This window comes from Myodes glareolus, chromosome 24 (genome assembly GCF_982192425.1).
Source record: "Myodes glareolus chromosome 24, mMyoGla1.1, whole genome shotgun sequence".
NCBI lineage: Eukaryota > Metazoa > Chordata > Mammalia > Rodentia > Cricetidae > Myodes > Myodes glareolus.
This window is the reverse complement of record NC_142049.1, coordinates 46,548,271-46,560,478: the sequence shown is the minus strand read 5'-3', so window position 1 is coordinate 46,560,478 and position 12,208 is coordinate 46,548,271. Positions and strand designations below refer to the sequence as shown.

Genomic DNA, 12,208 nt, shown 5'->3' with positions numbered 1-12,208 from the left:
ATCTCTCTGTGGCCCGTGGACAGGGTGGCCTCGTTGACTTATTCTCTGTTTGCCCCCAGTCTGAAGTTTAGAAAGTCTCTGGTTGGGTTGGGCCAACTCCAGGACAGAGTGCTGACAGTCAGGATAGCCTCTCACTGTCAGCCAGTTGACAGGATGTCCACCTACTCTTCTGGGAGAGGACTCTGTGTCCCAAGGGATCAGTTGCCAAGTGAGTCAGACTGAGGAGGACATCCGTGATTACCTGTGAGGGAGGGAGGCTAAATGGAAGCCAGCACCCTTTTGAGTGGCTGTAGGACTTCTCAAGGACACAAGCCAGCTATCTGCAGACCCACGAAGGCAGCCAGACCTCCAGGTGGTTCTAGGGACATTTAAATCAAATAGATGCCCTCATTCCATAAACAAACTAAACCAGTAAAAAGTGGTTCTGCCTGCCTCCTAGGTTCTTTGAGACCACACCCCTGGGGAGCATCCTGAACAGGTTTTCATCCGACTGTAACACCATTGACCAGGTACCGACTATGCCATGCTGTCCTTGGGACCCCAGGGGTTTTTCCTCTTGGATGCTGGGCTCTCTGCATAGATGATCTGAGCCCATGTCGAGAGCCCAGTGTCCCTTTGTGGGGAGCCCAGTGTCCCTATCTGACGGACACTGCCTTGGGGTCTGGGGCCTCCCTTGAGAGCTTTGTAAGTCTGAAGGGAAACCAGGCCTTTTGGGCTTCTATCTAAGATTCCCCTGGCTCACTCAGGAAGGTTACAAGATATTCTGAATATTCACTTGAGTTCAGCCTATTTCCTTTGTTGACTTATCTCACTAGATGGTGAGAAAACAGAGTCTTGATTCCTGCCCTCAGAGAGCTTGCAGGGTAGCTGGACAGATTCACTATGAGCGTGCAATAAAACAGAGACAAACATTGTGGCACGTAGTCCTCCAAAGAGTCTAATACAGAAATGTCCCCGCTGTCTCCCCCTCACCTCCTCAGCACATCCCATCCACGCTGGAGTGTCTGAGCCGATCCACCCTGCTCTGTGTCTCTGCCCTGACTGTCATCTCCTATGTCACACCTGTGTTCCTCGTGGCCCTCCTACCCCTAGCTGTGGTGTGCTACTTCATCCAGAAGTACTTCCGAGTGGCATCCAGGTGACAGCAGCATTTCTGTCTGGTGGGTGGAGATGTGGGAGCAGGGATAGGAAGTCCTGTGTGATGGCAGTTTGGGACGCTTGACAGAATGATCATCGTAAAAGTAATAAAGTCGTGCTTTCCCAAAACTGAAACTAGAAAGAGCCAATAGGAATGGAGGAAATGCCTCTCCTAGCTACCGTCTGTCAGCACACGCTACAGTTCATATCTCAATTGTTTCCCTGGGAGATGTGGTCAGGAATGGAATTACTAGGGCAGGGTAAATGCACATTTATGTCCTTCATTCGTCTGTCCCAATGGTCACCGTGAGGACTGTATTGTCCCAGGAGCCACGCTGGCTTAGGAACCAGGCTGATCTCTGTGGGGACACAGATGGCCCCTGATGTGAGAGCGTGGTGGACTAGGGCTCTTGAAGCTAACTCTCGTGGGTCAGATCTGCCCTTGTGAGGTTAGGGCACTCCACACACATACACACACCCATATTTCCTCCTTGAAGTATTCTAGAGTATTCTCTAGAGAGTTCTTCCTAAGAGTTATTCTGTGAAACTCATTGATTCAAAAAATCAGAATGAAAAACTAAAAGACCACAATTACTTAAACTGCCGATTACAACCATTATTAAATCAATATCCTGATTCATAATTAGCGTGTTAAAAACAGTGAGGTAGAACCAAGATTAGGCATGGGTTGGAGTAGAGCACTTGCCTTCCACGCTCCAGGCATTGGGCTTCATTCCTAATGTATATGTATATGTGTTTGCATACACACACATGTGTATGTATATATGCATTCTATTTTGATCTATAACATGAATTATCAGACTATATTCATAACAGCTCCGTGAAACTTTTGCTTTGGTCATATAAGCATGTAAGTATTTGTGATACAAAATGTACTTTTTTTTTTTTACTTCAGGTAATGTTCATAAAAGTTAAGTACCTTTTCCAAGTGTGTATAGTTGATAGGAGACAAGAGTCAAAATACTGCTTGGTAATATTAATCATTATGTTTAAATGCATTTTTTTACTATAATCACCTGCTCATAATAATCAGCATTGATATAAATGACTTTTTGTCTGAATGGCCTGGAATTTCTGAGCACCCAGGGGGACATTCTGTGCTGGCATTAGCAAAATGACAGTGTCTTTCCAAACATTATACTGTACTATTCCCTTGAAGTATTTCCACACGCTGTAGCACAAGCTGCCCCATTCCCGGTACCTGACTCTTGGAACAGTGTCTAGGGAAGCTGCTCCTTGCGTCCCAGCTGGCCTACTTGGCATATGAAGCATGGCTATAGGGAGCAGGAGGCCCCTTGTTGCCATGGAGACCTGTAGCCTCCTCTCCCCACCCAGGAACTATATATTTAGATCCTGGCCTAGGATGCCCTGAGGCCTGTGGTTCTTAGGAAACAAGGAATTGAGACCGTCCAATCTGGCCTTTCTGTTCCTTTGGCCAGCTGTCCGCTATCCAGGGTGTCCACCTGTGAAATGGAACCAGATGGGAGGTGGGCATTGCCCAGGGTGAAAGGACCTGGGCTTAGCGGGCTCTGTTGAAGCCCTCCGCATAACATCTTTGTTGTCCCCAGTAGCGTGGTGGGACCATGCCATCACTGTGTCTCTCAGCAAGGAGAAACTGAGGCTGAAAGAGATGAGGCCACCCAGCCTGGCAGCTGCAGCTGCAGCCGCCCTCCCTCCCGCTGAGCTGAGCCCACGCTGCCCTGCTAACCGCTGCCGTCTGTCCGTCTGCCGCAGGGATCTGCAGCAGCTGGACGATGCCACGCAGCTCCCACTGCTGTCACACTTCGCTGAAACCGTGGAAGGGCTCACCACCATCCGCGCCTTCAGGTACGAGCCCCGAGGCCCCCGCTGGAGGGGTGGACTGGAGTGGGGTTGGCCTCGGGGTCACAGGCCGTGAGACACAAATCAAAGGACCCTACTTAGGACGGCCCAGGGCGTACCCCTCTAAATCGTGTCTTAGGCCTTGGGCAATGTCCATTTGCAAGGACGGGGCCATGTGGATTCCAGACCCTAGCCTGACAGACAGCTGTGGGCCTCTGCACTAAGGCAGGGCGTGGTTCGCCAGCTTGACACAGATGTGGCCTCACTGGAAAGGCCCCTCTACACCTGGAGCCAGCCCTGAGGTCCTCCCATTCTGCGCTGTGACCCTAGGTGTTTGGTGTGATTGTTCCCACTGCCCAGATAGGGAAACTGAGGCACTGAGCAGTCACATGACCTCTCTGGGAAATGGCCCCATGAAGCCCAGGTTTTAGCCTGCTCACCCATCTGACACAGTGAGCTCACGTGGCCCATAGTCCCTGCAGGTAGGTGACACTTCTCTACTAGACAAAGGGACACAGACTTTGGGAACACAGACGGGATGCAGCCAGGGAAGGATTCTTAGAGGAACTGTTTAGAAGTTGTGACACAGGGGACGGGTAAAAGTTCAGCCACACAGGGGAATTTTCTGAAAGTCAGTGTCCCTGGCACAGCCTCACTACCCTGAGTGGTGGTGTTGGGCTGGGAGCAATCTCAAGCTACCAGGGACTGGAAAAGACCCTTGCTCCTCACAACCAAGAAGTGGTTGAGTCTCCTGGAGCCTCTGTCCCTCCTCCCAGCCAGATCAGAGACCCCTGACCCACATAGCTGGGCTCTCATCTCCAAGCCTAACCCAGATGGCAATAACAGGTTATTTTAAGAACAGCACAGATGCATGACAATAGCCATGTGATACTAAACCCTATGTCCGGAGCAACCCTAGGACTTAAGAGCTGAGGGCCCAAGACCTTCATCTCTCCTGCTCCCAGTAGGTCCAAGGTCCACCCTAGGGAGTGTGCCCCGGGCTTTGGCACAGGCCTTACTCACTCCTGAGGCAAGTGGGCCTGTGGGAATTCACCTCTCAGATGTCATCTTTGGAAAGCAGACTAAAGCTGTGCCCTAGGCCAGGCTGCCTTGCCTGGACACCCCCTACCCCTCACAAGCCTGTCCATCCCCACACAGAAGCCCTGAAGCCTGGCACAGGGCTCCAGACTCGGCTCTCGGCTCTCGGCTCCCAGCTGCCCTAGCCTCTGCTCTAAGTTTTAAAATGTGTCCAAACCACTCTTGAGCTGGGCCCTGGCATCACAGACTTGCTTCTCTAAATGGACTAGGCTTCTGAGCAGACTCCAGCACTGTCATTCAACCTCAGATCAAGCCAGGGCTCAGTTGAGCCTTTGGTCAGCCACGGACCTGCTGCCTAGGCCACCCCCTGCTCATCGTGGTGGATGATTCCTACATTTGAAAAGACGACTTTTAATCACTGCTGTATGTGGCTCATTTGCTGGCTTTAGCCCAGAAGTCTGCCCCAGTAGAAGCTAACTAGCATTGTTGACCTCACACTGGTGGAGTGCCAAGGGCTAAATATTGCACACGAGTCACTAACAGCCATCCCTACAATAGCCACGTGACATGGGTGTGAGTCTAAAACCCAGGCTGCTCTGCCCTGGGCAGTGGTGTCAAGACAGCTTCTCGTTGGTCATCATCAAATAAGCACTTCCTGGGCCTGCCATACAAAAGCAAAGTCTGGCAGAAGTGGCTGAGAAGGCCAGCCCAGCCCTCCTTCCAAGGAGGCAGATCTGTGCAGAGTGGTGTGTACCAACATGAGGGGACTGGAACAGAAACAGCGGAGTCTCCACAGGGCCCCACACTGGTTTCGGTGTGGCCCAGAGGCCCTCAGTCCATGCTGAACATCAGTGTCCCCACGATGTTCGCCCAGGAAGAAGCCGTGGTCCTAGTGTGCTCCTGGCGTTTGGTTGCCTATCTGGGTTTTTCTATGTTGTAGAGCTCTTTCCCAGTCCTCAGGCATAACCCTCAGCTGCCTCGAATTCCCTGTAATCTACATGGGCCCTCAAACTCCATACGCTCCTCACCTTCCCCTGGGCACGCGTGCACTCACACACACATATCAACATGCACTTACACAAACCTTTCTCGTGCCAAGCTTTGCACTCACCTCAGACCTCTCACCCACGCATGTTCACCACTTGGCTGTGCAATGCACACTCCCTGTACCTCAGAGATGCACTTTCTCATCCTCAGGTTCATGTCCTCTGCCCAGAAATAATTCAGTAGAACAAATAGTATCAGGAATAGGCATATGCCCAACAAGGTAAGGTGGCCCCCCCTGGGTGCCCAAGTTTGGTTTTTCCCAGTTTGGTGTCAAGATGGCTTCTCATGGTCTCTTTGGTTATCACTAAACAAGTACTTCTAGGGGTCTGAAGGAGGTGGCAGAGGAGCCCAGACCATCAGAGGAGGCAGGTCTGTGTACTGTGATGCAGAAGTGACCAGGCTTGGAGGTTGAGACAGAAAGCCCAGAGATCTTTGTCCAGAACGATTCTACCTGCCTGAGAGGGCCAGGCCTTGTCGGAGGGTCAACTCACTGTCCCTAATGTTTTCATGATAGTGCCAGGCTCCGAAGCTGTGCATACACACTGCCCTCCTCACACCTCACTAGTCTGGTGAGCGAGGTGGATCATGCTCAGCTAGGGGAGTGAGTGTTCCAGCAGACTCTGAGTAGCTAACAGGCTGCAGAGACAGGCTTAAAGAGGTGCGGAGTGGCCATTGAAGGGAAGGAAGGAGCCATAGAGGGGTCTTTCAGGAGGCAGCAGTTAAGGTCAGGCCTGAGAATTGAGAAGGGACCAGATTTTTAAAGAGCAAGAGAGAAAGCTTCCAGGTGATGGACGAAGCATGAGCCAAGGGCTTGGGGGTGAGAGATGTTGCCATGAACCCCGCGCAGGCTTGGGAGGCTGCTGCATCGTGGTGGCAGGAGGTAAAGCTGAGTATAACTGGCCCTGACCAGGACTTGGTTCTTAATCCTGGATACCATTAATGTTCTCAGCGGGGACACACTTTGTGACTTTGAAAGAATAGGCTGTTTCCCCTTAGAGAGAAACATAGGACACCTGTTAGGGAGCACAGAGAAATACAGGACACCTGTGGCCCAGAAGCAGGAGAGAGGTGGGCAGAGGGGCAGGGACCACTTGTGAGGTCAACTAAGAGCAGGCCTGTTTGGGGGCTGCCAAGAGCCCTCTGCAAGTGAGAAGAGTGCCCACCTGGACACCTCCCGCCATCACATCTTGCTTACCCTTCAGGTACGAGGCCCGGTTCCAGCAGAAGCTTCTAGAATATACAGACTCCAACAACATTGCCTCCCTCTTCCTCACAGCAGCCAACAGGTGGCTGGAAGTCCGCATGGCAAGTGCCAGCCCACCCTGGGGCCCGGGACAAGGGTTCTGGTAGGGATGTGGGGAAGAGGGGCTGGCTGGTAGTGGGGACCCAGAGCCTTCTTGTTCTCCAGCCCTGGCAGCCCTCTGTGTCTAACCTGCATCTCCACCCCATAGACCCCAGAGGTGTTCCAGGAACAAGGAAAGTGGACGTGTGCAGGATGTAGACATTAAGGGCAGTGGAGGTGTTGGGAGTGGGGATGCAGCTCAGCTAGGGAGTGTTTGCCTCTCCCACCAAGTTTGTAATCCCAGCACTCTGGGGTTAGCAGTAAAGACTATGAAGTTTCAGGCCCACATGGGTTATAAGATCCTGTCCGAAGTGGGTGGCTGGCAAGTGTGTGCCTTCAGTGGACCACTGATACACGTGAAGGCTTATTGGAGCCGGTGGTGAGACACGCTTCCTTAGGAAGCAGAGTGCACAACCTTGGAGTGAACATTATCTCCTGGGCCTCAGCTTCCGCCAGCCCTTGTGTGTCTGCTGTGGGAGTGTGGGGCTGGGGCTCAGGCTGGTTGAGCTCCTCTCTGCCCCAAGGTGAGGCTCTGACCACAACAGCCCAGGCCAGCCGCTGTCCTTCCTCAGGAATACATCGGCGCATGTGTGGTGCTCATTGCGGCTGCCACCTCCATCTCCAACTCCCTGCACAGGGAGCTCTCTGCCGGCCTGGTAGGCCTGGGCCTCACCTACGCCTTGATGGTGAGTGGTGGCGGGCGGGGGAGGGAGGAGTCAGGTTCCCTCTTGGGCACCCAGGGCACTGCCCTCCACTGAGATATGGGGGAGATGGTGCACACCCACCTAGGCTTTGCGGAATGATGGATGAAGAGCCACTGCCATTGTAGCCTCTCATGGCTCCAGGGTGCCCCTGCCTAGGCAGTTTCCAGTGGCTCCTAGTCCTCCTCAGAGTAAGCAGAGTCATCCGGGAGGTTAAAGGGAAAGTGGTGACCGCTGAGCCGTTGTGACCAGCTCTCCTGCATAGGTCTCTAACTACCTCAACTGGATGGTGAGGAACCTGGCGGACATGGAGATTCAGCTGGGGGCTGTGAAGCGTATCCATGCACTTCTGAAAACTGAGGCGGAGAGCTACGAGGGGCTTCTGGGTGAGAGCCTGTAGAGGGTATTCCCGGAGTGGGGAGGGGGCCTTTCGGGGTGCTAGGAGTGGCCTACGTCTGCTGGCTGACCCCCAGCCTGGCCCTCAGCACCATCGTTGATCCCCAAGAACTGGCCAGACCAAGGGAAGATCCAAATTCAAAACCTGAGTGTGCGCTATGACAGCTCCCTGAAGCCTGTGCTGAAGCACGTCAACGCCCTCATCTCTCCAGGACAGAAGGTCAGCTGGGGTGGGAGCCCGTGGGTGGGCAACGGTCAGCTGTGGTCCTCTTCCTACCCTCAAACCCCACCCATCACAGAGGCAGACATCTCGGACTTCCTCAGTTTAGGGGGCTTTGTCAGGCCTCTTCCCCACAGGGATCCATGACTCTCCCTTGAGCCTCAGAGCAGAGGCTGAGAGAGAGGCTGCCAGTGTCCAGCACTCTGATCCTATCCTCATTCAGCTCGTCTCTGCCGTGACCTCCTCTGCCCTTGTCTCTCTGTCCCTCTTGGTGTCCTTTTGCCTTACTGTCATTGCCTTGGACAGCAGCTCTACCCCTGCCTGTCTCCTCCCTCTGGCCCTTCTGTGTCACTATCTTGGTCTCTGTATCCTTCATTTATGTAAGTTCTCTTCGGACCCGAGAACCAGGAAGCAGTAGGATCAGGCACGGCCCTACTGCAGGTGGAGAAGCAAATCCATCCCCACACATCACACTCACCATCCCACATCGTCCTGCCGTGCACATGGGGGCACACCAGGGCCTTCCCTCCTGGACTGCTGCCAAACAAGATGCAAGTCTTCCCTGCAGACCCATTCCTAGGCCTGCACAACTAGCCACCTTTACCTGTACTCTACTCCTGGGCCCCCGAGAGAGCCCCCTCTGAACCACCATAGGAAACAAATTCAGCCCTGGCTTCAGCCTGGCCAAGGAGAAGCTGGTCAGAAAACCAAGACGAGAGGAAATGCTGTGACCTCAGGGTCACAACACTGTGACTTCCTCCAACTATACATCTCCCAAGGCCACAGTGCTGTGACCTCCCACACCTGTGCATAGCCCAGGGTCATAGCACTGTGACCTCCCACACTGTGCATACCCCAAGGTCACAGCACTGTGACCCTGGGGTATGCACAGTGTGGGAGGTCACAGTGCTGTGACCCCCCCACACTGTGCATCCCCCAAGGCTATAACACTGTGACATCCCACACTGTGCATCCCCCAAGGCTATAACACTGTGACCTCCCACACTGTGCATACCCCAGGGCCACAGCACTGTGACCCCCCACACTGTGCATCCCCCAGGGCCACAGCACTGTGACCCCCCACACTGTGCATCCCCCAGGGTCACAGCACTGTGACCTCCCACACTGTGCATACCCCAGGGCCACAGCACTGTGACCCCCCACACTGTGCATCCCCCAAGGCCACAGCACTGTGACCCCCCCACACTGTGCATCCCCCCAGGGTCACAGTGCTGTGACCCCCCACACCTGTGCATCCCCCAGGGCCACAGTGCTGTGACCTCCCACACTGTGCATCCCCCAAGACCACAGGGTGCTCCTGCTTCTCTGCTTCCAGATTGGGATCTGCGGCCGCACAGGCAGTGGGAAGTCCTCCTTTTCTCTGGCCTTTTTCCGAATGGTGGATATGTTTGAAGGTGATTTGTGTGTTAGCTGCCACACGTGTGCCCACAGTCACCAGGCAAGACCTCAGTCCTGGCCTCTAGTTGGGATGTCGCAGGAAACCCCATGACAGTCATTGCCTTTCGGGATCCTCGCTGGGACCTGTGTCCCAAGCTGAATTCATTCCCAGCACCACTCCTACCCTGGTGGCACATGACCTATGACATCATCACCATACAGGCCGCATCATCATTGATGGCATCGACATCGCCAAGCTGCCACTGCACACACTACGCTCACGCCTGTCCATCATTCTGCAGGACCCTGTCCTCTTCAGTGGCACCATCAGGTGAGAGCCTGCACTCTAGTTCCAGCCCCAGGCCAGCTTTGCTCTCTGAGCACAGATGGGAGTCTTCAGAAGAAGGCCACCTTCACGGCCTCCTTCCTTAGGCTTAAGCAGGCACTTTTGGGTCCCCCACACCAGCTCTTCCAAGTGCTCCACTCACTGCCACCTCCTCGGTGCACCCCTCCTGCACTAGGTTGTCAGTCACCAGTCACAAGCCCTGCTCTGTGGATGAAGGCAGAACCCTGATCTCTGAGGGCTCTCTGTGCCTCCCCCCAGATTCAACCTGGACCCCGAGAAGAAATGCTCAGACAACACACTGTGGGAGGCTCTGGAGATCGCTCAGCTGAAGCTGGTGGTGAAGGCGCTGCCAGGAGGCCTGGGTGACTGCTCCTTGCGCAGATGGGTTTGCGGGGGAAACTTCACACCCATGGCTAAGATGAGCCCCCAGTTTGGAGCCCTGAATCTAGCTAGAACTCAGTGACCATGTAGCCCCACCTTTCACCATACTGTGTTCAAAGGTTAAACAATTTGCCTCTGATCACACAACTCACCTAGCTCAGAGTCTAGCACAGGGGACACTCAGGGTCCCTGGGAGATAGATAGCAAGTCCGCCATACCACAGTGTATCTTTAGTCCTGCTTTACCTATCCGCCTGCCCTGGGGAGGGGTCACAGTGGACATAGATAAAAGACAGGCATCATACAGCTTATTGGGAGGATGCTGCTCCAGTTCAGGGTCAGTCAGAGCCATGGTGTAGGTACCGTGGGGCTAGACAAGCTTTGACATCACTGGTTCAACCTTCTGGTCCAGGCTTCATCAGGTTTGCCCAGGGCCAGAAGTGCACTGCCCCAGGATGGCCACTGCACATTGTATCCATGCAGATAGATTCCCTGTTGTATCAGCTGCATCATCCCTGCACACAGCCTGACACAGCCGCATCCGTGGGCTCTGTACATATGTCCCCTTACATCTCACAGGCCATGGGGCTACTCTATTCGCAGCCAGAACTAACTTGGTTCTGCCTCTCCAGACGCCATCATCACAGAAGGAGGGGAGAATTTTAGCCAGGGCCAGAGGCAGCTGTTCTGCCTGGCTAGGGCCTTTGTGAGGAAGACCAGCATCTTTATCATGGATGAAGCAACTGCCTCCATCGATATGGCTACGGTTGGTCCTGGGATGGCATGTTACAGAGAAGTTGGCATAGAGTGGTCCCTAGCCTCAAGTTGACATCTAATTCATATCAGGGGGTCTGTGGCAAAAGCAAGTCCAGCCCTTGAGTGTTGAGAACCTGGTCAGTCCTCTGGGACTAGAGCCAGAAAGAAGATGAGCATAGAACTCGGAGCTGGGGTGAATGGGAGCGGGGCCCCATGTTCCCAGAACCACCCCAGATCCCATCCACAGAACAGATGAGTCACTAGCTACTGCCTCCACCTGACAGGAGAACATCCTCCAGAAAGTGGTGATGACAGCCTTCGCAGATCGCACCGTGGTCACCATTGCGGTAAGGGGGCATTGTGTGTGGTGGAAAGCTCACCTTTGGGACGGTCACCAGTGGACTATTCCTGCAGGCAGGAAAAGACCCTAGAGTCCTCAGGACAGGGAGTTCAGAGAGCTGGCAGAAGAGCACAGCAGAATTTCGGGGTGTCTAGAGATTTACACTTTTATTTGCTTCAGGCCTTGCCCCTATTTCTCTGGATTCCAAGTTAGACTGACTTCCCAAAAGTCCTGTGAGCTAGGCTGGGGGCTGCTTCTCATTGAAAGTGGGAGCCTGGAGCAGGAGTCTGTAAGTATTGAAGACGGGAGGTGGAGGCCGAGCTAAGGTTTTATGGAGGAGAGAAGGGTCGAGGGTTTGGAACGCAGCCACCCCAGGTTGGAAGCACCACCACAGACAGGGCTGTGTAGAGTGCTTTCCGGGCAGGTGTGAAGCCTTGAGTTCAGTCCCCAGCACTGCAGAAATGGGGCGTGGTGCTAACACTGTGATCCTAGCACTCAGGAAAAGAGAACAGCAGTTCAAGCTTATCCTTGGCTACATAGTTAGCCTCAGGTCTGTCAGAGCTACCCGGAAAAACAAGTGGGGGCGGGGCAGAGGCATAGTGGCCTCCTCCGGGCTGGGGGAGGACAGGGTTCCTCGGCTGTCCTGCCCACCACACACAGCAGCTCCTCCTGTCCACCCAGCATCGTGTGCACACCATCCTAAGTGCAGACCTGGTGATGGTCCTGAAGAGGGGTGCTGTCCTGGAGTTTGACAAGCCGGAGACGCTTCTCAACCAAAAGGACAGCGTATTTGCCTCCTTTGTCCGTGCGGACAAGTGACTTGCTTGCACCGAAGTGCCACCCCACGCCCCACTTGCTTGCCTAGGATTTCTAACTGTAAATCATTTGTAAATAAATTAATTATTTGCTACTGGAGGCCTTGGCTCTGTGGAAGGGGCAACGATACCCTGTGGGTACAAGAAATCAGCCTGCCTTTGGAACCGAGCAGACTTGAAGGTGCCACGTGAACAGAGGCAAAACCGTGTTTCTGATCTGTATCGGGCAGTTCCAGGTGCCATAACAAAATGCCACAGTCTGGGTGGCTTTTCACAGAAAAATGTATCTCTTCCTATCCTGGAGACTGAGAGTCAAGACCAAGGTGCTTTGGTTTCTCCTTGTTGTTCCTCGAAGTCACTAGTCATACTGGATTAGCTCTTAACCACAACCTCACTTAACCTTAATTATCTCCTCATGGCCCCAAATAAATGTAACTGGGAACGGTAACT

At 53.7% G+C, this 12,208-nt stretch overlaps 1 protein-coding gene across 3 annotated transcripts in view; it reads left to right on the top strand.

Annotated features, from left to right (window-relative positions):
* Positions 1-11,853, top strand: part of Abcc8 (ATP binding cassette subfamily C member 8) — a 73,951-nt gene extending 62,098 nt beyond the window's left edge. For all 3 annotated transcript variants that reach the window (XM_087901512.1, XM_085682762.2, XM_085682761.2), the window contains 13 exons: positions 440-509; positions 981-1,138; positions 2,893-2,985; positions 6,267-6,369; positions 6,979-7,092; positions 7,373-7,493; positions 7,593-7,723; positions 9,060-9,138; positions 9,344-9,452; positions 9,726-9,829; positions 10,480-10,613; positions 10,888-10,950; positions 11,625-11,853. In XM_087901512.1, coding sequence (XP_087757638.1) covers positions 440-509; positions 981-1,138; positions 2,893-2,985; positions 6,267-6,369; positions 6,979-7,092; positions 7,373-7,493; positions 7,593-7,723; positions 9,060-9,138; positions 9,344-9,452; positions 9,726-9,829; positions 10,480-10,613; positions 10,888-10,950; positions 11,625-11,762 — 1,417 coding nt within the window. In that variant the 3' untranslated portion in view covers positions 11,763-11,853. The remainder of the gene's footprint in view (positions 1-439; positions 510-980; positions 1,139-2,892; positions 2,986-6,266; positions 6,370-6,978; positions 7,093-7,372; positions 7,494-7,592; positions 7,724-9,059; positions 9,139-9,343; positions 9,453-9,725; positions 9,830-10,479; positions 10,614-10,887; positions 10,951-11,624) is intronic.
* Positions 11,854-12,208: the final 355 nt, after the last annotated feature.